Genomic DNA, 27,203 nt, shown 5'->3' on the forward strand with positions numbered 1-27,203 from the left:
CACCAGTACTTGAAATAAACACATGTTAAAATCTTTTCTTCAACAATGATTTGCTGAATAATCATTTAACAAAACCGCACAACATAATAATCAAACAATATTTTTTTAATTTTAGGAGCTTCAGAGAATTTGAAATATAGATATTAATGAAAATTAATTAGTTTAAAATAATATGAGAAAAGAAAAAGTGTTGCAACAGTTAAATAAAGTTTTATTCCCAATTTAGAATTTTTCACCTATATATCACAGTACAACAACTGGCCAGAAGTAGCAATTACCCAAAATATTTTTCATTTATTTTTTGCCGCTTGCCGTGTAAATATATCGGAAACCAAAAAAAACAGTTGACGGTTTATTTTGAACAACCACTACATTCGGTTTATCTATTTAAATTTGGCGGGTTCCGCCTACAATTGGTGCGACTATCAGATTGGCCTGGAATGTGTACAATTTAGCGTATACTATGAAAGTTGGTTTGTTGTCACACGTAAGATTTGTTTTTCTGATACCACAGTACGTTTAAATATTTTGTAACGGATCAGCGTTTCAATTGCAGCAGTTCATAAATTAAGTATACTTAAACCATTTAATTTTTTTTAGATAGTTGAAATGGACACAAGCAGTGTGTCTACACGGGAAAATCTAAAAGATTTAGATATAGATTTGTAAGTAATATTTTTTTGCTAACAATAAGAAAATAAGAAATAATACATTGACGCACACTTGCAATAATTTTTTATCTTAATTAAAAATTCTATTTTAGAAATGTTGAAAATGCAAGTTCCTAATGAAAATACTTATTAATACTATTGATTGCTTTGAAAAAATTAGTGTTAAGTAGTATTTTTTACTGCTGAACAAAAACAGCTTTTTTATTCAATTCACTTTGCAAGTAATGATATATAAACTTTTTTGTTATACGTTTTATAATAACAATTTTATGCTTCTTTTATTTAGATACTATTTGTGAGTCAAAACATTAAAATCTAACATAATTATTATTTTAGTATAAAAGATATAGGCTGGGCCAGTGTAATGTGGGAATCGCTCCAAAAATGCATGAAAAAGAGTTTTTTAAATTGGGTAGATACAGTTGTGACCATGAGCCAAAATGAAGATGACATTAAAGAATGGAAAACAACATTTTTGGAACAGTTTGAAGAAAGGTAACTATTTATCTATCCAAAATAATATAAGTTTTTTAATATTCTCTTATTATTTATATATACACCTTTTTATAGTACCAAATCCAAATGTTATCGTATATATTGACTGATCTTTCTCAATCAGTTTTCTTTTAAACTGATTATTAATATTTAGCTCAAATTATTTTTTCCCATTCATTGTTTCAGACTAAAGTCTATTTTTATGAATGACAGAGTAATAAAATGATGAAGCATGTGTAATCCATAGGCGTATAACTTTTTTAGTGGACGGTTAATGTATTTTTTCAAGTTATACTTCAAGTACTGGCACATTAAATAACATCTAAATTCCAAACAGCTCAAAGTAAAAGAGTAAAAAAATTTTCTTCCTACAAATCTCAATTAACAATGAATGGATTGATAATTTAATCTGACAAGGGATATCTGATGAAAACAAATGGAAACTAGTACAATTAATTGTGTAATTCTAACTGAATTTTGTTTTTCATTTGCTGCAATTCTTGGTCACAAGAAAAGGTCATGTACCATTTAAGTTTTAGTTTTTACTAGAAGGAAATAAAATCAAACTCTAAAAAGAGATTGGGAAACAGGGTCATAAAATATATGAAAGTTCCCTGTATTTTTTTGAGAATTATTATTTTGGTAAACTAAGTTGAAATTAAATATTTACAATATGATCTTTATTAGAAAAATTCATACAATTCCAATTTATAAGAATGAAACCATTATACTCCTAGATATTTTTAATGAAATTAGATTGTGTTCATATAACCTGTTTGATCCCGATTTATAAAAACAAATGCTTCTTTTGTATTTTTATCCTATAATTTCTAAGGAGAAAGTTATTTAGTAGAATTCCGCATTGAGGGCTGTTAGCAAACAAAACATATGTCTTTATTATTGGGAATACTTTTTCACCTTGAATAGGATCCTTGTTTTGCTTGTTAAGGGTCCAATGTCATCCAGAAATTCAAGTAAACTTGAACACTGATTTATTTTGAGGCATCAAGCAACTATAGACACTGATATGGTCTATTCTCTACAAAGATTCTTGATTGCTTGTTCACATTCTTTAATAGCATGTACAAGTTTATATTTTGATATTTGGAACACTGGCAGCTAGACAGAAGTTTCCAATATTATCAAATACAATTGCTCTATTAATGAGCTTGTTATATCACAGCAATCACAATCGTGTTGAACTATTGTTTTAGGTAGTTTTTTTAATTCACCTTTTTTTAAATAGAGTTCCTTATGATAAAACAGATATAATCATCATCAAGCTTTTCCATCCTTTGGATTATGCCCTCAATTAGCAATATAAAATGATTTCCTCCGACAATTCAAAAACTCTAGTTTAATCAATCAAAGAATTAACTGAAAAATATCTATTTTTAGTTTAACCTGGGATATCTTGATGCAGCGTTAACAACAGGTATTTCAAGTATTGTGTAATTATTGTAGTTCTCTTTTAGCAAAGTGTAGTAAAATATTAAACCCTATGATAGTAAAAGTAATGTTCTCTTTGTCTATCTATTGCTTTTTGCAGGTGCATTGAACTAGTTGTAGATATCAGAGAATTACATGAGCAAGTCCTATCGAACATAGAGAAATATCTTGAAAGAATACAAGTTTTATGCAAACTTCTGCAAATAGATATGCCAGTTATTGGGCAGCAGAAATTAGGATTATATCAAGAACAATTTCAACTGAAAAAACAAATCAAATTGTAAGTGTAAATTAGTTATTTATATTCATGTCAATGATATCGTCTTCAGGAGGAATAGCTTGGGGGAAGCAGGCTTCTGTGGAGGACACTCCAAAATAAGTGGATTTTTTTCGCTTGAGAAACACGCTACAGTATTCCAAGCCGAGATATTCGCTGTGATGGAATGCGGATGCGCGATACTCAATCGACGCCACAGGAACACTGTAATCTCACTCTACTGAGATAGTAGAGCTGCCATACAAGCCATAACGTCTGAAAAGGTATGCTATAGGCTAGTGCTGGAGTGCAAGGGAATCCTACAGAATCTGGTGTGTGATGGCTCATTTGGGTGCTCGGTCACTCAAGCAACGACGACTCACTCGCCAGACTGGGATGGGCAAACTCACAGATGAGCCCAGAACCCATCCAGGCGCGACATCTGACTAGTCACTGAATTCTAACCAGACACTGCTGACAAAGGCGCCATCTCCACACCATGGGTATCACGGACGATTTGGAGTGCCGTTAGTGAGTGGAGGAGGATGAAACCATATCAACTGTGAGTGCCCTGCACTCATACAAGCGCGGGTTGATATTTGGGCAATCCTCACAACTTGCCTAATGACATCAGAGGGCTCAAGCCAAAGCACCTGATCGGCTTCTCAAAGGACATCGTCCTTTGGTAACGTCAAGTGGGGAACGACGGGCCTATCTAACTGCTCCTTGGCTGACGCCAATTAATTATGAACTATGGCAATGATATGTTTTTTACTTCTAGCTATACTTTATTGCTAATTTGATAATTATTTGTAGATTAGAACAGATGAGCGAATCAAGATTATTGCTATTTAATCCATTACATGCTAAGCAATTAGAATTATGTAAAAATCTTGGCAAAGAACCTAAATTTATAGTCAAAAACTCTTTGCCTACAGTTGAGGACATTGAAGATTTAGAAAAATATATTGATGAACTGGAACAGGAATCCTTTAAAAGACTGGAAACGTTCACATCGATCAAAGGAGAACTTGAGCAAATAGTGAGTCAGCTAAAATACACTCCTTCCACATATTTCGAAAATGCTGTTTTGAATGGCAGTGAAAATGATTTTGCATTAACTGAAGATAATATGGAATCTTTATATGCGTTCTACAATAGTATGAAGAAGGAATTGGACAACGTCACAGAAGAGATTGACCTGTTATGGAACAAAATTGAAAATATTTGGACTTTACTAGAAATTGATTTTGTTGAAAGGGAACGGTTTCGTAAAAAATATGTAGAAATTTCAAAGGAAACCTTAGAAGCTTTAAGACAAGAAATGAGAAGATGTGAAAATTTAAAAATGGCTAATATCAAGGTAAGAGTATTATTGACTTCAAAACTACAGTTTTTTTGTAAAAAAGTACTGGTGTCAAATGACTCACCATCCAAAAATGAATGTTATCAAAAGTATTGGACATCAATTTTGAAAAACTTTACTTTGAAATTGCTCAGTTTGTATATTTTTCAATTTATTTATATATTTATCAAGCTATTAAGGCTATCACAATCCATGTTCCAGCGATTTTTAGAAAAAAAAAATACTGATGAGAGAAGAAATGACAAACCATAATATGCCTTTAGAAACTTTTTCTTTAAAAACAATTATTCATTTGTCTTTGGAAATTGTCTTTTTCAGAAACAAACTGTCATTTGGTTTTAGAAACTGTCTTTTTTAAAGAATAAACCATCCTTTGTCTTCCTAAACTGTCATTTTTAAAAGCAAACATCCATTTGTCTTTGGAAATTTTCTTTTCCAGAAACAAACTGTCATTTGATTTTAGAAACTTTCTTTTTAAAAAACAAACCTCCATTTTTATTATCAACGAAATTACATGCTTTTTCTCTCTAAATTTGACAAATGGCTTATCACTTAGAAATTTTTATCAATACAAAATAGAAAAAACTGTCCGACATCATGTTTTGATTTAAAAAAAAACTATAGATACACAAATCAGAAATTTAGTTGAAAACCGATTTGAAATCATGGGGTCTTATATAAGACCCTTGTCAAAAAATGGTATTGTTTGTAGAAAATTCCCACAACAGAACTCAACATAATATTATCTTGCTTAGCTCGACTTAACAGCAATTTGTGAATTACAATATTCGATAATACTTCAATTGTTTAAAAGAAGTAGCAAAATAAACATTTAGAAATCAATTCTACAACTTTTAATAACATGCCACAACTAAACATGGACTTTCACGATAATAAATTTAATACTGAACAAACTTAGGCCTAAATACATTACTATATAACAGCTTATGTAGTTATATTTTCTCAAGGCAATAAATAAAAAAATGTGAAGGGTAAATAGCGGTACGTCATCTGCCAGAGCCCTTCATAACTTAATATAGTGGACAATATAGTGTAACGGATACACAGCTGCACGCCATTGAACGGTGCCGGTCATAATTTAATGAACATTATAAAAGTTGTTAGGTGGTTTTATTTATTATTCGATAGCCATGAACCATGTTAGTTAGCTGTAACTGAACAGAAGTTGCCTAATACTTACAGATCACCTATATTTAAATAGATCACGACAATGTTATTTGTTTTATGTCAACGAAGTTGACGTCGACTGGGGGTCTGAGCTTGAACTACTAATATGACATCCTTCATAAATAACTTGGCAAATTTCAATTTTATTCTTGGCGCGTAATTTGCATTATTTGAAGATAATTCATACTGCTACCTCAGAACTAATGATTTTTAAATTTATGTTTTTATTTATAATATTTCTCCAAATTTCATATTTTCAAGATGTAATATCACAAAAAGTGAAATTTTGAGAATTATTATGAAACAAAGTTTATTAGTTGTAATATCGTTAGAAGAAAAATAATGTATTATTTCATTACTTAAGTAAAATGTGAACAAAAAGATTTTTGAAAGTAATCTGATAATCCTTCAATTATAAATAATCTAAACATAAAGTGTGTGTATTTAGTAATAGAGTAAAAATAAAACTTGGAGAAAATATTTATATATTTTTTTGAAACAAAATTATAAAATATTGCATAAAAAAATATCTAATTAAAATGTTATATCTTGAGTAAATTATACCAAATTTCAATAAAATTCATCACTTGAACTTCATAATACATCCCTTGCAGTTAATTTAGTATTGTTTATAGCCAGAAGCCATCTATCGAAACATTTAAAGTCCTTATTATTATTAATAGATTCTCAGTGTTATTCACAAAAGTCATTTCAAATAATTAACAACTACTACCCTACATAATCAACAGGACACAAAAACACGAGCACAATGAGTTATCAAGAGAAACTGCACAATGTTTACCAACATTAAATTTTGTCTCACATTCGCCAACTTGATATAAGTATAGTTTTGCCATCAGATTCATCTAGGGATCTGAACTTGAATTACAAAAATGATTCAACCTTGTGCCATCTGTGTGAAGCGTCTATGAAATAGGTAGGTTCTGTATTACTAGACACTTGAAAAAGTTTCTATAATGTTCTAGAATTGTTGCAAGAGCATATATAAGGCAGAAGCTCAAAGTAAAGTAGTCGGTTGAGTATTGAAGATACACGGCGAATAATACAAGTAAATCTGTAATAACTCAGTGTGGTGTGAGTTAATACAGTGTTTCTAGTGTTGTATTTAGTGTAATAAAGTGTGAAATTAATATTATATACGACCTTTACCTGAGAAACGTTACACTATATTCTCCCCTGATATTTGATGCCCCCTTGATTTACTACAAGCAGAATAATTTTGTATTACTCTGGAATATAAAGAATACTTGATATATTTTATTACTGTAACATACTAATATCCGCATTGGCTGTAATTCAATTCTCGAATTTTTAATAAAGTTATTCGCATTTTCAGATTTTTGTTGACAGAGTTCGTCAGGAATTGCAACAGATCTGGAAACAGTGTCATTGCTCCGAATCTGTTTTAAATGACTTCAGATATATCTACTGTGATACGTATACTGAAGATCTCCTGGAACTGCATGAAGAAGAGCTCAAAAAATGGACAGCGTATTTAGAGAAAAACAAGTATGTATGGTATTTGTGGAATATGGTTTTGATCTATGTGTCTCGCCCCTATGTCAACCTGCTGAGTCGGTTTCTATTCAAAATAGAACAGAAAAACAATGGTGCTGTACTGACGAGATCCATAGGTCGGCACCAAAAATGTTTATTTTTCAAATAGATCCACCAGTATTTATTTAGTGTGTAAAGAGCTAATGGTGATATTTTTAAATTTATTTACTAGTCTGTACAGATATAGGTGTCTTACCATGTATAAAAGTGCTAGTGAAATTGATCCATCTAAGGTATTATTTATATTTTTCAGAGAAACCATTACTTTAATAAATAAACATCGCCGTTTGTGGGATAAATTAACAGAATTAGAAATAAATTCAATTAATCCGGATCGTTTCAATAACCGAGGTGGTAAACTTTTGAAGGAAGAAAAGGAAAGGAATTTATTGTTCAAACAGGTATCAAAAATTGAAACAAACTTGATTAATTTGGCGGAAACATATGAACGCAAATACAAAGTACCTTTTCTAACATATGGACGTACTATCAAGGAATATATCGATGACAGACATGCGAACAAAGAAAATGTAAGTAATTGTTCAGAGTATCTTGACTGGAAATAATCTTTATTTTAAATAAAACGTATTAATTTACTATATAGTATGAAAAGTGTGTAGTTCTTATTTTATATCATGCAACTATTCTGTTGGTATTTTAAAAAACTCTTGGACAGTTGTATTTTGAGTCCTTAAGCCGCAGCACCATTCGAAATTACACACTAGGAAGGACAATAATTTTAACAATGACATCTTCACCTGGGTTTTTCAAAACTATTGACAAAACAAGTAGATCATTAATAGTATATCTGTTGCCATACTTTTCGATTATTTATAGAAAACAAAAAGTAGATATCTTGTTCTATTGATAATATGCTCAATATGCTCATTCCATCTGAGATTAAAATCATAAATACTTACATTAATCTACCCTTTTTATCTTTTCTTTATTTATAGATATATTTACTTCTTTTGGAACACTATCACAGTAGTTTCCAAAAGCAATATATACTGTTTTTTTGTACATTTAATGTTAACTTACTCAATGCCAGCCATATTGCTACTTCTTCAAGATATTTATTCATTGATGATATTCTACATTTTCCCAATCGTTACCTATTGAAAAAGTTACAGTAGCATCCGCATAAGATACTATATTTTCAGGGCTCAGGCATACTTATCAATAAATCATTTATGTATATTATGAACAGCAAAGGACCCAAGATTGTACCTTGTGGTACTCCTGTGTCTATGTTCTGGAAATCGCTATTATCTTGACCTATTCTGACCTTTTATTATTAATATAGCTTTTTATTAAGATTATTGGCTTTTTCTCTTATACCATATGTGTATAATCTATCCAATAGTATTCTATGATTGACAGTGTCAGAAGCTTTTGCTAAATCAATGAACGTTATCGCTATCAGAGTGCTTTTGTTTGAATTCTCATTTATTTTATTTGTGATATAATTTAGAGCGTCTTTCGTCCCTTTACTTTTGATAAATCCAAATTGTTTTGAACTCAGTATTTTATTTTTTGTTATAAAATCTGTTATTCTACTATAAATATGTTTTTCGAAAATTTTTGCAATATTGGATGTTAATGATATCTGTCTATAGTTTTTGATTATCTGTTTACTACCAGATTTAAAAATAGGAATCATTTCAACAAATGTTAGTGCATCTGTCCAAATTGATATATCTCTACAATTATTAAATAGACTTGCTAACATTTATTAGACTAGATATTATCTTAATAGATTCGGCACCTATCTTATCCACCACCATTTTTATTTTCCAAATAATCAATTATCTTCAATACTTCCGCTTTGTTTGTTGGTTCTATAAAGATTGAGTTCGCATTCAATTGAGGTAAAATTATTGTTTTGTTTTTTGGAATTTGTATATATTCACTAAATTCTTTTCCCATGCAGTAGAGTTAATTTCGCCTGCAATTTTTTTATACCTTATTATTTTATTGCTAGAATTTTTTACTTCTTATATTAATGTTAACATTAACAATCTATTCTCACTCATCTTAGAGTTTCATTACCCATAATTTAATAGAATTTTCAATATTTTTTTATTGATATTTGATATGTTAATTGATTTTAGCATATTTTATTATTCTATTCAAAATTTTCTATTCTATTCATAATTTTTATATTTGTATTTTAAACTTTCATTGAATGGATCTAATTTAAACCCCCTGTATAATGCTCCCTTTTTCCCACATGATTTTATAATTGCTTTCGTAGTCCAAGTTTTTCGTTGTAATTTTTTTCTTTTTTCACATTTATTGGTCATTTCAATTTCAGCTTTTTTAAGACAGTTTTGTATTTCTTGTGTCACTAAGTTTATAGCTTCATTTGGATTATATTTCTCATACTGCAACCAATTAATTGTACTTTCTATGTTTCCTAGTTTCTTATAATTATATATTTTTTTTCATTTTTTTATTCATCTATTTTTTTGATGATTATGATATTTTTGTTGATAGCCATTAGATCATAATTGTACAACTTTTTTATATATGTAGGCAAAATTAATGTTTAAAAGTGCTATGAAACTACAGAAAGGAACATCAATGAATATGCCATCACTACAAAGGACCACTTCGACATTAAAGAGAAACATGGCTGAATTTCCTTCAACAAATCCAAAAAAATTAAAGGTGGTCTCTCATAAAGCGCTTACTGAGCCAAAGAGCAGTCGATGTCGTAAGTAAAATAATTTTCCGTGTTGAAAATATTATTTTAATTAAATAATGTTTTGGAGTACTTTATAGTAATGAATATCAATTATAGCTACTCCCATAATATATCATTCAGTAAAATTCTATTCAGATTAATAAAGTAGTATTTCAATTGATATATTACCGGTCAAACCCGTTTTTAAGACAAACTAGTTTTGCCTAGGATATACTAGTTCTTCCTATACGCGATAGGATTAACTAGTATAGCCAAGTTCAAATTAATTTGTCCTAAGCCCGATAGGATCAACAGTTTAGCTTAGGTCAAACTAGTTGATCATAAATACGCAATCACGTGTCATTAGATGGCGATGAATTTGGCTTCTATAGCGGAGAACAACAATACAATCTGTAAGGGTGTTGTGTTTAAGAATCCGTCTAAAGATGACGAAATTTGAAGTAACCCCTTTTAAAATCATGAAACATATATTGGATTCAGAAGCAGACAACTAACATGGTAAAGCGGGACATAGTATTATGTGGCCTAGATGGAACAAATTCAAAAACCATTAAAAGTTCGTGTCTACAGATGTCAGGTCTAACTTCCCAGCCTCATTAGATAACAATTGATTTGAATGATGTAGTTAAAGATTGGAAATGTATTTGTTTATGTAATGCTGGAATGTCGAGCTTCTGCAAACATATTATTGCAACTTAAATTTACATTAACAGGTACGGGAGAAAGAGATTTGAATATCTACATCTACAAGAAACTACCAAAAAAGTGTATAAGAGTTTTATTGGCCACAATAGTGGGTTATTAACAATTGGTACATTGGTAACATTACAACTTTTACCAAGTGCGGTTGTTTTTATCTCAGAAAATCACTTTTCTGGCTTTGTTGTTCACCTCTATTGAAGTTTGAAAAAAAATTAAGAGATGTCGCCCACTTCGTGATTTTCACGAATAACTAGAATGTCAAAATAATCAATGAGAGATAGTTTAGATTAGGTTAAGTTAAGTTTGGTTAGGTTAGGCAATGATACTCCGCAATTCTAAGTGCCACCAAAGTACACCATGTAAAAATAACAATTTTAAAAAATGAGATATGATTATTACTAATTATCCATAGCTTTCAATGACGAATCATTATTGTATTATAATAAAAATGATTACTTCTCCAATTACGCAGTATTTTATTCATTTTATCTATTTATTTTGACTTTCTATATATACTATAATGTTCAGATTAAGCTGTACTAGTTTATTCTAGAGTGTGCGTATTTATATCAGGATCAACTAGTTTGGCCTAGGCTAAACTTGTTTATCTTATCGGACTTAGGACAAATTAGTTTGGACTAGGCTATACTAGTTAATCCTATCGCGTATAGGAAGAACTAGTATATCCTAGGCAAAACTAGTTTGTCCTGAAATCGCCCTAATATACATACATACATTCAATGTTTCTTATTTGTTATGATGCATCTCCTTTTTCTTTCATTGTTTTGTCAATATTTTCCGTTGCATTTTCTAGTTTCCAACTCACTTATCGAGCTTAGCTTGTTTCTTTCACAAAAATATTGTCAGCTTAAAACCGAACTTGGTTGTATTTCACTTTTTATTAGAAAATCTAAAAGTATATTTAATCAAGTTCTTGCTTTAAGATATTTTTCAATGAAATTTTTTTATTCATTTCTTTGTACTCAGCTTAAGGTCTTTTTATCAGTTCTATGTGATTTTCCACTTTATTTGGCATCTACAACATTTTCCTACTATCAAATTCATTTTGTTTTTACTTTTACTCTTTCAGGCAAAATTTCTTGACATTTATATTTTTATTCTGGTTTTATTTTGTTATGTTAGTTTTTGCTTTCTTCCTACCCTACTTTCTGTGATTTCTAAAATATTTTTTTATTACTGGTTTCATTTTATTTGTCATATTTTGATACATTTGCTTTGTTCCTTTCCTACTTTGGTACCAACAATATTATTTATTGTTTTTGTTTTGTTTTTTATTTATTGTTTTATTTTTTGTTGTTACTTTTTGGTTTGTTTTTTCCTTATTTATGGTTTCCCAAAATAGTATTTACTACTGGTGTCATTTTGCTTTATTACTGTTATGCAATTGCTTTGCTTTCTTCCTACTTTCAGTGATTCCTAAAATATTTTCTACTAGTGTTTTATTTTGTTTTGTTACTTTTTGGTGCTGTAGCTTTGTTTGCTTTCTTCCTATCCTACTTTCTGTGATGTCTAAAATATTTTTTTACTACTGATTTTATTTTGCTTTATTATTGTTTAATACAATTGCTTCGCTTTTTTCCTACTTCGGTAGCTACAATATTTTTTATTGCTGTTTTTATTTGTTTTACTACTTTTTGGTACTCTACCTTTTTTTGCTCTCTTCCTACTTTCAGTAATTCCTAAAATATTTTCTACTATTGGTCTTATTTTGTTTTATTACTTTTTGATACACATGCTTTGTTTATTTCCGACTTTGGTATCTACAATATTATCTGTTGCTGGTTTCATTTTTTGTTGTTACTTTTTGGTTTACATTTTTTTCTTCTTTGTGGGTTTTATTTTGGTACATTACTGTTTGTTACTATTGATTTTTTCCTTTATAACTATTTTCGTTGGTTTCTAAAATATTTTTTACTTCTGGTTTAATTTTATGTTATTTTCTGGCAATATTGCTTTATTGCATTTGTCTCTGTACACTTTGTAAGCTTTTTCTAGATTCTTCACTTTCTTGTTTATATTCAAATATTCTTTTTTTCTCTTATGCAGATATTACACAGTCTTGATCATTTTACTTTCAAATTCTTCCATTTTTCCATTGAAATTCAATATTATCACTGCATTTGCATTTCCATATTATGTAGGGGATTTACACTGAAATATGGAAAAGTTACAAAAATTATGTATTTTTTATTGACACTTTATTATACAAGGTGGTCTAGAATTATGTACATTAATTTCTAGATCTAATTGTCCAAAAATAAGGGCACTCGTTTAATTATATTTTTTTATAAACCTGATTAAAAAGGAAGATACTACTCTGTGGAAGGGTGAATGGAAAGCCCCATTTCTTCGAATATCTGTCAGAAATGTAAATATGGATTGATTTAAATAATTACAATAGCAGCTTTTTGCATAAAATAATTTAACAAAACATTTGAAGTAATTTGCAATAAATTATTTTGAAATTGATAAAAATTATCTAATAATCCTCATTTATCCTCTAAAACTACCCTATATTCACATGGGATGAGGTAAATGATATCAAATCACTCTCAAAATATGAACTGCTCATTGAAAATCGTTTGGGAGATAAATAAATTCATCTCTAAGTGTGTATATCTTCCTTATTATTCATTTTTAGGAAAAGTAAACAACTGCCCCTATTTTTTGATTAAATAAATGTACATAATTGCCTATCATTTTTTATTTGATACATTTCTTTTTTTAGAATTGAAAATACCTAAGATTTTGGTTACATCAGTTAGCAGTACTAAACGTTGGTCGGCTGAAAGAAAAAAACGAATCGAAAAAATTCGTCGAATAAGTGGGCAGAAAGAAATACGTGATACTTCATCCTACATAGAATTTCAGGTTAGTTAATAGAAATTATATTGTAAAACGTTTATAATTTTCATCAAAATGTAAGTACTTTTTACTAATTTTTAACTTTTCTTTTTCAATTTTGTCCTCGACCTTGACAGTAGTAGTCAAATATAGTTTCAGCTTTTTTATCACTTCATACTTTCTTCTACTTCTACAATATTTTTTATTGCTGGTTTTCTTTTACAAATATATGCAATTTATACATTCTACAAACAAATTAAATAGTATGAACTACCTTCTACCAATTTTTATTTCTTCTTCCTAGTTATACTAAGTGTTTTGGATTCCTTGACAACAATTAATCAGATCTGTGTTATGCTTTTTACGTTCACTTTGTTATATAATATTTACATTGTATGAAAATATTTGTAGACTTCGATAGGATGAGCCAAAAATGAATGGAGAAGCCTTATACAGTTTTTTAGTATTTGCAAAAATTTAATGGATTGTTAGTATAAAAATCTGTCAGTAGTAAAAGATTTTCATCAATATTAATATTCGGTATATAATTATAACAAAAGAAATTACACAACTCCTATTGTCGATTCCAGAATTTCCTTAATAAGAATTATTGTTTCAGAATGACTTATCAAATCGAAAAGATTTGCGTAGTACCCTAGAAGGTCTAGGTGGTAGTGATGAATAGTCTAGTACCGAATCGTCTCCTAGAATATTACCAAGCACCAATAACAAATAATGTATACCAAGCTGTAAAAATTTCCAGGATCAGCTCGTAATATATTTAATATTGTCTGGATATTCATTGTGTTTTGTAAAAAATGTAATATATGAATAGTTCTACTTTGATTTTATGTATGAATAACTTATTTTATCGAATATACAAATTAATCCTTATGCAATATAATGTTTTATTTTTTATTTACTTACAGTTTGCTTTGATGGGTGAGATGATCATATTTTGAATACACTATTCACTATACAAAACGAATTCATATTGTTACGAACTCCGACCTGGAGCCGATCCTACTTGGATACAGTTGAATTCTAAAGTTCGGCGAAGGCGCCACCTTTGATAAAATACGCGGAATTCGTTTGATCTTTGTTTTTGTATAATTTTTTATAGCAAGCGGTTTCTTTTGAATAATTTCTAGGAAGGTCTATTGTTATTTAAATCTGATCATCTAACAGTGTTGAAAATGACATAAAAGGCGTAGCTTCTGGCATGAAATTCACTTTAATTATCTTTTATGATACTGGTTAAGATCTTTATCACTTTTACAGATATAAAGTGATGAATAACCATTAATTTGAAGAAGGACAAAAAATCTGATTCAAATCAAAACAGTCTAATACATTTAAAGAATTGAACTTGTAAATGCAAATAAATGATTTTTTATCCATAGAATATGGGTTTGGTTTGTTTCTAAAAAATAATCCGAATTTATCATATTACGAGTTGGGGATTTTATAAACTAACCGGTAAATTTGATAAATGTGAAATAATTTTTCATATTTACCAAAATCAGTGGTGGTTATGTAGAATAAATAAGAAGATTAACGTTATTAGAAATATTATGAATAATGCAATCAGAATGAAGTATCTAAACTCAATAGTACGATTTACATGTATTTATATATTTATAATTTATGAGATTTTCTATGACATGAATGTAATTAGAATTTACATTTTCTATAATATGAATGTAATTAGAAGTTAATAAATACACTTTTTAATTGAAAAAAATTGCAACAATCACATTTTTTTTATTAAACTGTGCACGATTCAAACATTTTTCGATTAGAGCTCTTTTCGATTTTCTTGATTTTTTAACTATTTTTACTATAGTAATGTATATTTTTTTTAAACCATCAGAAAGAAGAGATTTCAATGAACAAAAAGCACACCGACTTTTTTTAAAAAAGCTGATATTTTGACGTGAGAATAATCGATTTAAAATTAGGGTGCTTTTTTGGTATTAAGTCAAAATAAGGTGAAACAATAAATATTTTAAATCGAATAAATCATATTTGGGACATAAAAAGGTAAGTTTTCATCAAATTTTGTAGAAGAACAAATTTATATAATATAGAAATAAAAAACCACAAACTTGGTTAGGTTAGGTTATGTGAAAAATTCAAATAACCTAGTTTGTGGTTTTTTCATTTTTATTTTACTCAATTTTTTTTTCACGAAATTTGAGGTTAAGTGAAAAAATTATAAATACAAAAGTTGTTGACCTTTTTATTACCTACAACTTTGCAGCTTAACTTTCTTCCATAGGACTTGTAGCTTTGCCGGAAATCGAGATAAACCATTTTTTACCCTTAAAAACTCATTCCCTCTCACTTCCCGAACTGAGATCTGCCCTAATTTATTATTCCTTTTATGTTTATCATATTCCCCTGCTTTACCAATGGGTTTCATTCTACTGTGATTTTTAACATGCCCTTTCACACAGTTCAAAGTACCTCTGCGAAATTAAAGTTCGAACAAACTGTTGCAACATCCACCCTAATCGCCTGATTTGGCCCCCTCTCATTTCTGACTGCTATATCTCTAGACATTCAAGCATAGAGAATGAATTTCCACAGTCTTACAGCTTCTCACTTCAGGAATGTAACCCATAAAGGTCTTGAAGTTCAGGGAAGTACTGTTTGGTAATAAAATCTCAATCAAACTATAAAATCGTGTTTTTTTTTATCAAATTACAAAAATTTATAGAAGAGCCTATACTGTTAATTGAGCATTACTTTTAATATACATTTCCCTGTAAAATTATTTGATGAAAACTGAAAGAATTTTTAGGTTTGTTTTTTTGGTTGAATTTTGGGATTGAAAAATACAAATTAAAACTTTTTATTGTTGTATAAAGCTTATAAATTTGCTAAAATGAAAGAAATTGTTCATTTTCAATTTTGTGGTACAGCTACTGCTTTGTTTTAAAAAGGCTTCTAATAAGCACAAGACGCAGAAAGATTCCACGTGGTACAATGGTGTATTAGACCAATTTGGAAAAAGTGGTTTAGTGATATATATACCTCCAATTAGAAATCCAAAATTATTATAAAATTTTTTTATATTACTATGATATTTTATGTGATTTTTTGAAATTTGCGCTTTAAACTTTTCACTAAAACATTCATTACCAATATGGCGGTGCACTGACGTCAGTACACAGTAAGCTTGTAAACAGTAACTGATTTATCGCGGTTATATGCAAGGGGATGATAAAAAACTTTGAAGAATCATAAGTTACTGATGAATCTACATATTTTGAAATTGAATTCACAACTTATTCTGAAACTTCTGTATCTAGAACATATTTTTTTCACTTAATTGTTTATAACAAGGATATAAAAAATTTAATGTTTTTTACAATATTTTTATTTTTTTATGAGTCGGTGTTGGAAATGCTTTCCACCTCCTCCCAGACAGATATAAAATTTGTTATACTTTCTAATAAATATTATTCAAAGTTCCGTGCGAATAATTTACCTTATGTATTTGCAACTGAAAATGGCTGGTGTCTTTTTATTGATACAATAGACTTTCAAGTAAGTTGTTTTAAGTTTAGATCGGATAACATTGACAAATAACTTGACCACAGTTATGTTCTTCAAGAAAGTGTGTATCAATAATCGGCTATCACAAATTGTGGTTGATTAATCTTTAGTTTTAGATCTTATTCTCAAACACTTTTTTCTTTGCAGATATTCTGATGGATCTGCTAAACCAGGTTTTCGAGTCACTCACGCAGCAAATATAATGAAAACCTTGATGAACCGTCTGGGTTATGAAAGATTTGTAGTACATGGTAGTGACTGGGGCGCCATTACGGTAACTGCTCTAGCTACATTGTATCCAGATTCAGTCATAGGATTGCATTCAAATTTTTGTTTGTCTTTGAGAACAATTACACTCACCAAATTAGTTATTGGTGGATTATGGCCAAGTGCAGTAGTCGAAGAGAAATATGAGAATGAACTTTATCCTTTAGCCAGATTATTTAGATTTCTCTTGGCCGAATCTGCGTATTTTCATCTTATGGGTACCAAACCGGATACTATAGGTGAACTTTCTATCACTAATAATATATTTTTTAATAACTTTAGTTAGGTAGAAATCACTTAAAATTGTAATCAATTGCAAAAAGGCTCCACCATTTGTGGCTGATATACTCGAGGTAGAAGTTGTAGGTTTAGAAGAATCTGGGCAGTTTTTCAATAGAGAATTCAGAATTCTGGTAAACCTGGATTATATATCGTGATTATTAATTAGAGAATAATCTAAATGGCTCCTACATTTGATTGCGGGCTCTATAACCAGGATCAGGCTCGCCCTCCCCCCACCATTTATGCTCGTGTGCTACCGGTATGCTATGTTTCAAATGTTAAATGGTAATTTTTTAACCCTTCACATATTTTTTCAAACTGACAATAAATGATAATAAGGAATAATTAAGGTTATCAGTTCAATGTTAAGAACAAACTTAATTGACAAAAAAAAACATAAAATAAATCATTTATTTTCATTCTACTGAAGGTAAATTTCCATTTTGAGATAGATTTCCCTTACTGACCAAGATTAAATTTCAAGTTCACAAAATAATAAGATTATGACAGAGCTAGGAGCTAAACAATTAATGTTTTTGAAGCTTGATACTCTAATTACAGAATGCTTACTTTGATGTTTGATAGTTCATTTAATCATGGCTTTTCTAGCTTTCATTTCACTAAAATCAGTGATGACGTCAGAAAAGTCAACAGTTCTGACCAATTCACTCTCAATTTTAATATTGCCAGATGGTTTAGACGAGTTTGGCTAGGTGTGCTACGTTGCCAAGTTTTCAATGAATTCGACAATCTAATAAGACTTTTTAACCGCAACACTGTAACTGGGATAGTACAGAAAAGTCTTATAGCTGTGCATAGGTTTAAGAAAATGGGCTGGAGGTTTTTTTCTTATATTGAGTTAAGAAGCTTCAACGAGTCCTTTTCTGACTGGGAAACTGTTACAAATACATTCTTCATATGAAGAGTTTCTTCAAATAGGGCGTCTGGATCAGCAAAGCCTGAAGGGTAAGATGCAACGAGATTGGGAGTTTTAAGCTTCAGTTCCCTCTTGTCTAGATACATGAGTACTAAAACTGGAGCAAACAGCTTATAAATCTGGTTTTCAAACCAGCCATGATGAAATCCAAAACAGAAAAGACAACAAAAGATTTGAAATTCTGTGAATCTTGTTGCTGAAGTTGCTCGGGCGTATTTTTAATACTACATTTTCTTTTGAGTGAGAATTCTTGTATGATGCCAACGGCGACGTGTTCTGCTTCGTTAAGGATGGTTTCCAATGAATCTTTTAGGGTCTGTAATTCATCTAACAAGTTTCTGTATTCAATGAAATTCTTCTCCTTTGTATGATCTCTTTTCTTTGATTAATGGAAGTTAAAAGCTTGTGCCAAAACGATGATGTCAAGAGGCATTTAAAATACCTGGTGGGGAAAGTAATGGTTGGTAGGCGCCTGGTAGAAGGGGAAGGTAAAGGGAGTGTGTGGGGACATTTGAATTTCAATCTAGGATCCACGGTATTCTGCAATAAATGTAAAAATTAAATTTAAATAGGTCTAAACCCAGGCCCCACGTGGGCCTGGCACTGTGACTAGAGTTGCACCAGTCCCACCCTTGTGGGGGCCATGATAGAGCGTCACCTAATTCTTTAAAAATTGTTTTTGTTTCCGAAAGCCTTCGAAAGTTATCAAGCTATTTCGAAATCAATAGAATTTCTCAGAAAAATTGAATACGTCACCAAAAATTCGAAAACAAATTTTCAGAAAAATCTCAAGTGTCATTTAATATTTGGAAAAGTTCTCGAATTATTAAGAAAGTTATCAAGTTGTTAAGAAATTGCATAAATTTCATAGAAACATCTAGAACGTCGAGAGCTTGCTCAAATTTCTTAAAAAGTTCCAGAACGTCACCTAAGGCTTGAAAAATTTTTAGAAAGTAATCAAAATATTGACACATTGAGAGATAGATTGACATTTCAAGAAATAGCTTGACTTTTCAAAAAAAAAATGCCAGAAAGTTATTTTAAGAATAAACTATAATTGTCTAGGAAGTTATCAAAACATCCCACAAAAAGTAGGGTAGAGATCTTCATGTATGGATATATAATTAACTATAACTAGGAATATTGAAATTTGCAGCTAATTTGGAAATGAGAACTCTTTATCAAGTCTGATATATAAATATATATAAAATATTTACTAATTGCTTTTCTTTTTAGGACATATATTAGATAATAATCCCGTTGGTTTAATTACATATTTGTTTGAGAAATTTTCTGTTGGTAAAAATAAGGACAATATTTATTCAACAACGGCAGGATTACAACATTTTGATTTAACGACTATAATGGACATAATTTTATTTCATTACTGGTTTCCGAAAAAGGCAACAACAGCTGCTAGATACTATTGTGAAAATTCCAGCATAGAAGGACTCCTATCAGGATTACACAAGTAAAAACTCATTCTGATTTTTAATTACAAAATTAAAATTTATGGTACAGTCCGGCAGCCAATTGAATGTCTGTCACGAGTTACTTTATGTACATTGAAAATATTTGTTTTATGTGGTTCCTATCGTCATTTATGATTCATACTAATCTCTTCACATTTTCATTAAATTGTTCAGGTAATTTTTGCATGAAAGTCAAGTTCAAATCACTAATTAGAATATCACTCCAATCGGGTAAGGATTATTCAAGTTCAATGTTCTTATATTAATGCATCTAATTTTTGGAAGAAACATAAAATTTGACGTTTCGACTTTTCTTCAAGTCTTGTATATTCCCTAACGTGTCTAGATTTTTGTACGACCACGAAAGTTTGTAATTATTGTTTATTTAGGTAGATAATAGCCAGAAAAATAATAATAACAATTTTCTGTCACGTCTAATTTTATAAAAATTTTATAAATACTTTTTTTTATATGTGAGACTCCCGTAGCCTACCCACCAAACCACCATTTTCTGTCCATGTATGCTTGTTCCGTTTGTTCATTGTCTATTACATTGTCAGGCAGCCATTCCGCATTCTTTGCTCTTAGATTCTCCTCTATATAGGTAGCAACCATTTGCCTCCATTCAATCTTGTGTAGCGTCACCTGGACGATATTATCATGAGTTAGGCCGCCAATAGTCTTCTCTAGTTCCTCTCAAATTCCTCTAATGGTTGTACTTGAAAAACGTGTGTTCGGAATCATCTGGCTTGTGTTCACAGTAAGTCTACTCAGGTGTCTGTACCTATCTTCTTTAAATTAATTAATTAAATAATTTAAACCGGATATCAGAACTAACCATACAGCAATCCTAAAATAGGTATTAAAAATCAATAAAAACATTAAACTAATACATAGCATGCTCCGAATTAAATATTATTATTAGAATAAAATTCGTTTGTAGACCTAGACCAATGAATAGGCTATATGAATAGTTATAGATTTGATTCCAATTGGCAATTGATTGTGCATTTTTTGTATTGTAAAGTATTGAGCCCTTAACTAATTCTGAACGTGCAGTAGGTAGATAAAGGTCGTGCTCCGTGTACCTAAGTGGATAGCTGTAGAATGATCTTCCTAGAGTTGTAGAAGCGTGTATACGAATTAGACAAACGGATTTTTTTAAATTCCTTTCTGAAAAAGCTTTGCTTTGCCAACATATTCATGTAATAGCTTTATAACCTTGGATTTTTCAGGTAAACAAAAATTTTAGAAGATGGTCCTTTGAACTTACTTTGTTTTTATAATTACTAATCTTCTCTTCATAATTGAAGTATTTTATTTCTTCTTGAGACCAGAGAAAATAGTCAGTCTTCGACAAACAGAAAAGCTAGTAACCGCGACCGCGTTTCTTAACCTTTATACATAATTAAAATTCTTATTTTTAAATTATTAACTAGGTATTAACTTATTCAGTTAGTTTCGTCGATTTTATTTGAAATCCTTTTTTTGATGACTAAAAACATATTATATGTAATGATGTCTATACTGTCTGTTACATTTTTTGAGATATATTTTGAGACATTAAATTTTGTACGGATATATATTCACTTAATACAAAATAAATATAAAATTTATCAACAATAATTGTTCAAAGTGAACACTTTCGATTTTCTGACAGTATCCTCTAAAATCATTTTAGGCGTTATATTTTGTACCGCGGGTCTGCTGATTTAATCTTCTAGTTCTTAGAGAGTTTGAGGTAAATCCTTATAGACTACAGATTGTAAACAGCCCCAAAGAAAAAAATCCATTGGAGATAAACCCAGTGACCTCTTCAGCCATTCCGTATAACTTCTTTGGCCCACCCATCACGCCCGACATACAGTGCTCAGATATTGTCAACCCTAGTAGGCTAATGAATTGGAGCATCATCGTGCTGAAACTGAATTTCTTTTGATGAATGTAAATGATCAAGATATAAATTTAATGTTCCGCCTATTCTGGTCGACCCTGTATATTCTAACTTATATAAATTTCTTCAGACACATTCTATAATCAATTAAGAAACCAAACACAAACTTGATATCTAAATGTAACTTACCTTTTCTTACATTACAAGACTTCTTACTAACAGCTATCAAATTATTTCAATAAATATGATATTAGCTTAAGTCATCAAGAACATCATCAAAATATTTTACTAAACTAAAATCTAAAACACTCTTTAACAAAAGAAGTAATAGTATATATTAATTAATTTTTAGTAATTTTCGTGCTGTTTATATAGGACAGAAATCTCTGTATTAAGAAAATAGATTAAAAGGTCATAAATACGATAAAAAATGAAACTACATTATCAAACTATGGAATTGGAATCAAACACATGAAAAAGAGTATTTTTAGAAAAATGGTTCATATACGTAGGAAGGAGGAAGCTACCAATGATACAAAAGAGATGAACAATTTGATACTTCTATTTTAGAAATTTCAATGAAACTCGAATAATTCAATTAATGGCTGCTACATATTTTTGAAATGTAACAACTATGGAAAAAATTATTTTGTGTGATTGAAACAGATTTTTATTTCCAAATTCATATTGTAGGTGATCTATTGATTAATATAATTATGAAAATTGGCAGTGTCAAGTCATATTTTGATGAAGCCCGAAATAGATCGAAGTGTCAATTTTTTACCTGTTTTTGAATATAATTTTCTATCAAAAAAAAACTTAAAATCAAGACGATTTATCAATAAAAATTAAGGTATATAATATTCATTATTATTTGCAGTATACCTATAGATACAAGTGTTCCTTGTGGATGTGCCTTTTTTGAAGATGAATTCATTTATCAACCCGAGAGTTTTCTTCGAGACAAGTATCCAAATTTAATTCAATATAATACTTATCCTGCAGTTGGTCATTTTGCAGCGATAGAAGCTAATGATGTTCTCACCAAAGATATTATTTTATTTGTTAATAAATTATATGAATCTAATTTATTGTAATGCGCTTTGTATATTTTTACTTAACGTGGAAGCGTTGTTTAAAGCTGATACGTCCCATAAAATAATTGATAACACAATGATATTAAATATTTGTTAATGGTTTTTGAAAAATATACGAAAATACAAACTAAATGGAATTGTGTTACCCTATTTAAAATTTTTTCATTTTCTTATGTGCCGAAAAAAGGTTTAAGAACCATTTTTCTTATTTTGAACTTGTGGAATAAACTATACATTAAGAAAAGTGCTTTAAATCTTATCTGGTACATGTTTGATGGTGTGCAGTATCAGTAAAAAAATAATTCAACATCAACTTGTTTTATTCAACTGTAATAAAATTTTCACTTAATAATAATAATAAAAATAATAAAAAACGTTACATCTTATCTTAACAGCGTCTTTTCATTACACTAGTTAAACCAACGTCGCACTCTTTTGAGCAACGATTTATTAGGAACCGAAGGAAGCTCGATATTTTTAACATTCCCCACACATTCTTGAAGACTACAGCTGCATTTTGATGGTACTAAAATTTTCTTTTCGAGTTTATTACCATCTGAACACTCCAATTCAACGAGAATAGTCTTGTGTTCGATTCCTTGACAACAAGAACATTTTGACTGCATACTTCCCGAAACTAAAACAAGATAGTAATTTGAAATATGTGAAATTTTTACATGAAATGGGGGTTCGTTATTGTGAGGCAAACTATGTTATATGGTATAATCACACATATATATATATATATATATATATATATATATATATATATATATATATATATATATATATATATATATATATAGTCTTTCTAGGTTTAAAGGTATCCAAAATGTAGATTTATATTTTTTCAAATTTTGGTCTAAATAAAACAGATTTTTATGCTATTTTCTTTTTAATATGAAGTCTTATAACACCTCAAGAAACAAAATTTGGTGTAACTATTATAGAAAGTAAATAACTGGTATTGAGTTTCACAATTGGCATTGTTGGTCAATTCCTCTACGTCTGTTTACTATGAATCTGCGCGCTTCTCTTCGTTCTAATTGTTTCTGTTGATTTCGTTCAACTCGTGCCTCTTGTGATTGTGATTAACGTAACTGCGCCGTGCTCACACGTACATCTTCGTGCTCTTAAATCTTACATGACTCTAGATTTGATTGTTCGACGACTCAAATTGGTCCCTTTGCTGGCATTGCTGACATATATGTAATACTCCTATATGGACAGTTGGTAGAGAAAAAAACGTCACTACGTTCATTTTCTTTCTCGTTCGAGACACTTTATCTATACTGCGCGTGTTTGAAAATGCGCAGAACCGAGTTGGAACCTCGAAGGATAGAGAAATCGTTGCCATTCTGTCTTCCTTAGACGGAACAGTTTCCCCTAATAGAAACTGTCCAGAAGTATTACATATATAATTGCTGACTGATACTTATTTGTGAAAACAGTGACTTAATAACATTGTATTCGTTTGCTTATCATTTGACTTACCTTTCACAATAATAAAACACGTATATTTATCAAACACGTACAAGTTTCTGTTTTGATTTGAAACTATTTATAAAAAATGTCAAGTAAAATATGTACAGGTACGATAATGGCCGTTGTTAGCAGGAGCTCACAACTAATGTTTATTTACACGAAAGTAAAAAATGTCTTGTCAGTTATTGGTAAATTTAATGAGAGTAAAATTAACATGAGAGTTGCACAGTTATTATATTCGATTGCCATCTTGTAATCCTATTGCGGATCTGTAGATTACATAAAAAAATTTAAAAATCGCTATGGAAAAATAGGGGTTGATCGCCGATAAACATCGCCGAAAAAATTAAAGTTCATAATTAACAAAAAATTGGGGTTGATCGAAGGGGAGTCAAAATTTATGGTTGTATGCTTTAACTGAAAAATAAAAAATATTTGGGGGTGGTCTATCCTTAACATTTAGGGGGATGAAAAATAGATGTTGTTTGATACATAAACCTACCCAATATGTACACAAAATTTCAGTAGCGGCTTAAAGAAATTGTGAAAGGTAAATGGAAGTAACTCACTAATATGGCTTCCAAAGATTTGAAAAATATAATAAATAAATAACATTTTATCTTAGCTTACTTATAATTAACAATTACGAAGTGTTAATTATAAACAAAAACGCCCGCGCTTCCGTTAAAGTTTGCGCTGGGTATGGACAATTTAAATTTTGGTCGCTAGCGCCCCAGCGCCTAGCCAATGAAAACAAATATGCAGGTCATAAGAACACGCATGTGCTGCAACAATAACCAAATTTAACCATTTTCTGTTTATTTTCCTGATGTGGCGTATCTTGATGTTGTTTTCTCAAAGTAGAGAATGTGAGGAGAGAGACCGGAAGACATTGTTGGATTGCTCTTGGAAATTATACAAAATTGGAATATTTATGCAACGTGAAAAACAAAGTGGTAAGTCAATACATGGTACTTTTTAATTTTACCAAAGCATTGACGCACAAAATTCCGGTGAATGCAGCTAGCTGTGGTTTTACTAAGTTTTCTTGCCCATCAAACAACATTTTCAAGAAAAAGTACAAAAATAACCTGGGTAGAACTAACATTAACAAATCTAAGAAATGTTGACATTTGAAATAAATGAAACCGAGACGAGATTTTTCTTTTACCATGCGAATGAAATGTATAAATACGAAAACGAATAACGTCAACGAGGGTGTGAATGTAAGAGTTTATAAATCCACATTGATGATTACTTGAAGACAAAAAGTTTTTTATAAGGAGTTCTATTCCTCAATTGTAAAAACTTAGATTTTCATAAACAAACAAAAAAATAAATGTCAACTAAAATGGTTCATCACAGTTAAATTGAAATTTATAAAACAGTATTATAAATTTTGCTAAAAATCATTTCATAACTCAAAATGAAACTGAATATTAGTAAGGCTGGTTGGGTTAACCAACTATCAAATTTGGATTTAGATGCAGCTACTGAAAAAAAGATAACTGTATTATTTATTTCAAAAAAATAATAACTAACGTATTTAAAACAACAAAAAATAAGTATAAACATTTAACGAACAGGAAATATCCTAAACTGAAATTTAACACATTTCCGTTTATTACATGTACAAGAAACAGTTTTTATATGTTTATAATCCATTTGAAGCCCACCATAAATTTAATTATCAACTAAAAAGATAATTGGAGCAAAAATGATAATGATAATTGATAAAATTCAATGTTACTATAAATAATTTTGAGTTGAGTTGATAATTATTTGTTTCTTGTACATTAGAATTTGAATTTTGACAATTACGGATAGAACAAATTTTATTTTGATATTCACTTAGGAGGTTATCTATTAATTCACTTAGATAATTATCCATGTCTAGTGATATATTGATATAGATGAAATTTAAGTTGAAATGGCAATAGTACTTACTGGAATTAAAGGTGGTTTCCGAACCACAACTGCCTACGCATTCCGTAAAGTTCTTGATAGGATGTTTGTTCGTACAATCTGATTCTTTCAAAATTCCAACCGTTTGTTTCTCTGGTTTCTCTACCGCTAGACATTTCACTGAAATAATAAGATCGAACTAAAACCAATGTCATTGTCAATGTCATATTTCTAAATCACATAAATTGTAAATTAAATCCAGACATTTATACAAACTGTGTAAATTTGATCCCACTGCACCAATCTTAACAAAATCATACCTTTTAGGCAAATTAATGTAATTGAAAATTTCACATACTTCGGAAACAAACCTGTAAATCAAAAATCAAATCATGGACACACAAATAAACAGGAATATATATTAGGGAAGGGCATAAAATATTGTAAGGTATATATTTAGAAGTGGGGCTCCACCCAAAACTTACTCCAAAAATTTTTTTCTGCAGTTCAGATCCTTTAGGGGATTAAATAAGTTATGTTAAGGTGGGGGTAATATTTTTTCATCATTTTCAACATAATTTCAGTTTACTGTTTCATGATTTCTTTATACATCAATAAAAATTTATTTTATTTATTATATGAATTAACAACAATTACAAAATAATTAACAATTACATTTAATATGATACACGAAATCATAAGTATGATTATCTGTCACGTCCTTGATATCTATAATATTAAATGGAAGAAATACATAAATCTTTCACGATGAGATTCCAACGATTAACCTAACCTAATTTAACCTAAGCTTATCTAACCTAACCTATCCTAACTTAACCCAACCTAACTTAATATAACATAACCTAACTACATGTGCTATTGCGTATATATATATAATTATTGACATTTAATATGCATTAGATATTGATTGTTATGACGGAAAATATGTGTCTCCCCCATCCTTGAAGTACTTTCGGAGCACTAAAAAACATCCCTATATGCGCGACAAAATTTTTGGGG

The 27,203-nt window shown here is 29.8% G+C and overlaps 3 protein-coding genes across 5 annotated transcripts in view; 2 read left to right on the forward strand and 1 right to left on the reverse strand.

Annotated features, from left to right (window-relative positions):
* Positions 1 to 418: 418 nt before the first annotated feature.
* Positions 419 to 14,179, forward strand: LOC130897836 (protein regulator of cytokinesis 1-like). 2 transcript variants are annotated; one of them, XM_057806758.1, is made up of 10 exons: positions 419 to 487; positions 601 to 665; positions 1,008 to 1,166; positions 2,716 to 2,895; positions 3,688 to 4,234; positions 6,783 to 6,955; positions 7,257 to 7,533; positions 9,542 to 9,722; positions 13,165 to 13,307; positions 13,900 to 14,179. In XM_057806758.1, the coding sequence occupies exons 1-10, from the start codon at positions 464 to 466 to the stop codon at positions 13,963 to 13,965; spliced, it is 1,815 nt and encodes a 604-aa protein (XP_057662741.1). In that variant the 5' UTR covers positions 419 to 463; the 3' UTR covers positions 13,966 to 14,179. The 2 variants fall into 2 exon arrangements, with proteins under 2 accessions (XP_057662741.1, XP_057662743.1); XM_057806760.1 differs by lacking the exons at positions 419 to 487; positions 601 to 665 and adding an exon at positions 2,565 to 2,601 and having other exon boundaries at positions 1,075 to 1,166.
* Positions 14,180 to 19,321: 5,142 nt separating this feature from the next.
* Positions 19,322 to 22,925, forward strand: LOC130897987 (epoxide hydrolase 1-like). 2 transcript variants are annotated; one of them, XR_009059814.1, is made up of 3 exons: positions 19,322 to 19,515; positions 19,567 to 19,801; positions 22,577 to 22,925. XR_009059814.1 is itself a non-coding variant. In XM_057806995.1 (2 exons), exons 1-2 carry the CDS (start codon positions 19,695 to 19,697, stop codon positions 22,791 to 22,793), a joined length of 324 nt encoding a protein of 107 aa, XP_057662978.1. In that variant the 5' UTR covers positions 19,555 to 19,694; the 3' UTR covers positions 22,794 to 22,925. The 2 variants fall into 2 exon arrangements, 1 of the variants encoding a protein (XP_057662978.1); XM_057806995.1 differs by lacking the exon at positions 19,322 to 19,515 and having other exon boundaries at positions 19,555 to 19,801.
* A 170-nt stretch (positions 22,926 to 23,095) lies between these two features.
* The window catches only part of LOC130897965 (hemocytin), a 75,389-nt gene continuing 71,281 nt past the window's right edge, over positions 23,096 to 27,203 (reverse strand). Inside the window, exons 64-65 of the mRNA XM_057806961.1 lie at positions 26,226 to 26,363; positions 23,096 to 23,430 (exon numbers count right to left, since the gene is read on the reverse strand). Of these exons, the coding sequence (XP_057662944.1) occupies positions 23,204 to 23,430; positions 26,226 to 26,363 (365 nt within the window). The 3' untranslated portion in view covers positions 23,096 to 23,203. The remainder of the gene's footprint in view (positions 23,431 to 26,225; positions 26,364 to 27,203) is intronic.

This window comes from Diorhabda carinulata, chromosome 9 (assembly GCF_026250575.1).
Source record: "Diorhabda carinulata isolate Delta chromosome 9, icDioCari1.1, whole genome shotgun sequence".
NCBI lineage: Eukaryota > Metazoa > Arthropoda > Insecta > Coleoptera > Chrysomelidae > Diorhabda > Diorhabda carinulata.

Excerpts from the sequence above, each read along its gene's own strand:
- LOC130897836 (XM_057806758.1), top strand. The coding sequence starts at position 464 with ATGAAAGTTGGTTTGTTGTCACAC. Across the intron at positions 488-600 it reads AAGTTGGTTTGTTGTCACAC|ATAGTTGAAATGGACACAAG; the intron begins GTAAGATTTGTT and ends AATTTTTTTTAG. Across the intron at positions 1,167-2,715 it reads TTGGAACAGTTTGAAGAAAG|GTGCATTGAACTAGTTGTAG; the intron begins GTAACTATTTAT and ends TGCTTTTTGCAG.
- LOC130897987 (XM_057806995.1), top strand. The coding sequence starts at position 19,695 with ATGGACATAATTTTATTTCATTACTGGTTTCCGAAAAAGGCAACAACA. Across the intron at positions 19,802-22,576 it reads CTCCTATCAGGATTACACAA|TATACCTATAGATACAAGTG; the intron begins GTAAAAACTCAT and ends TATTATTTGCAG.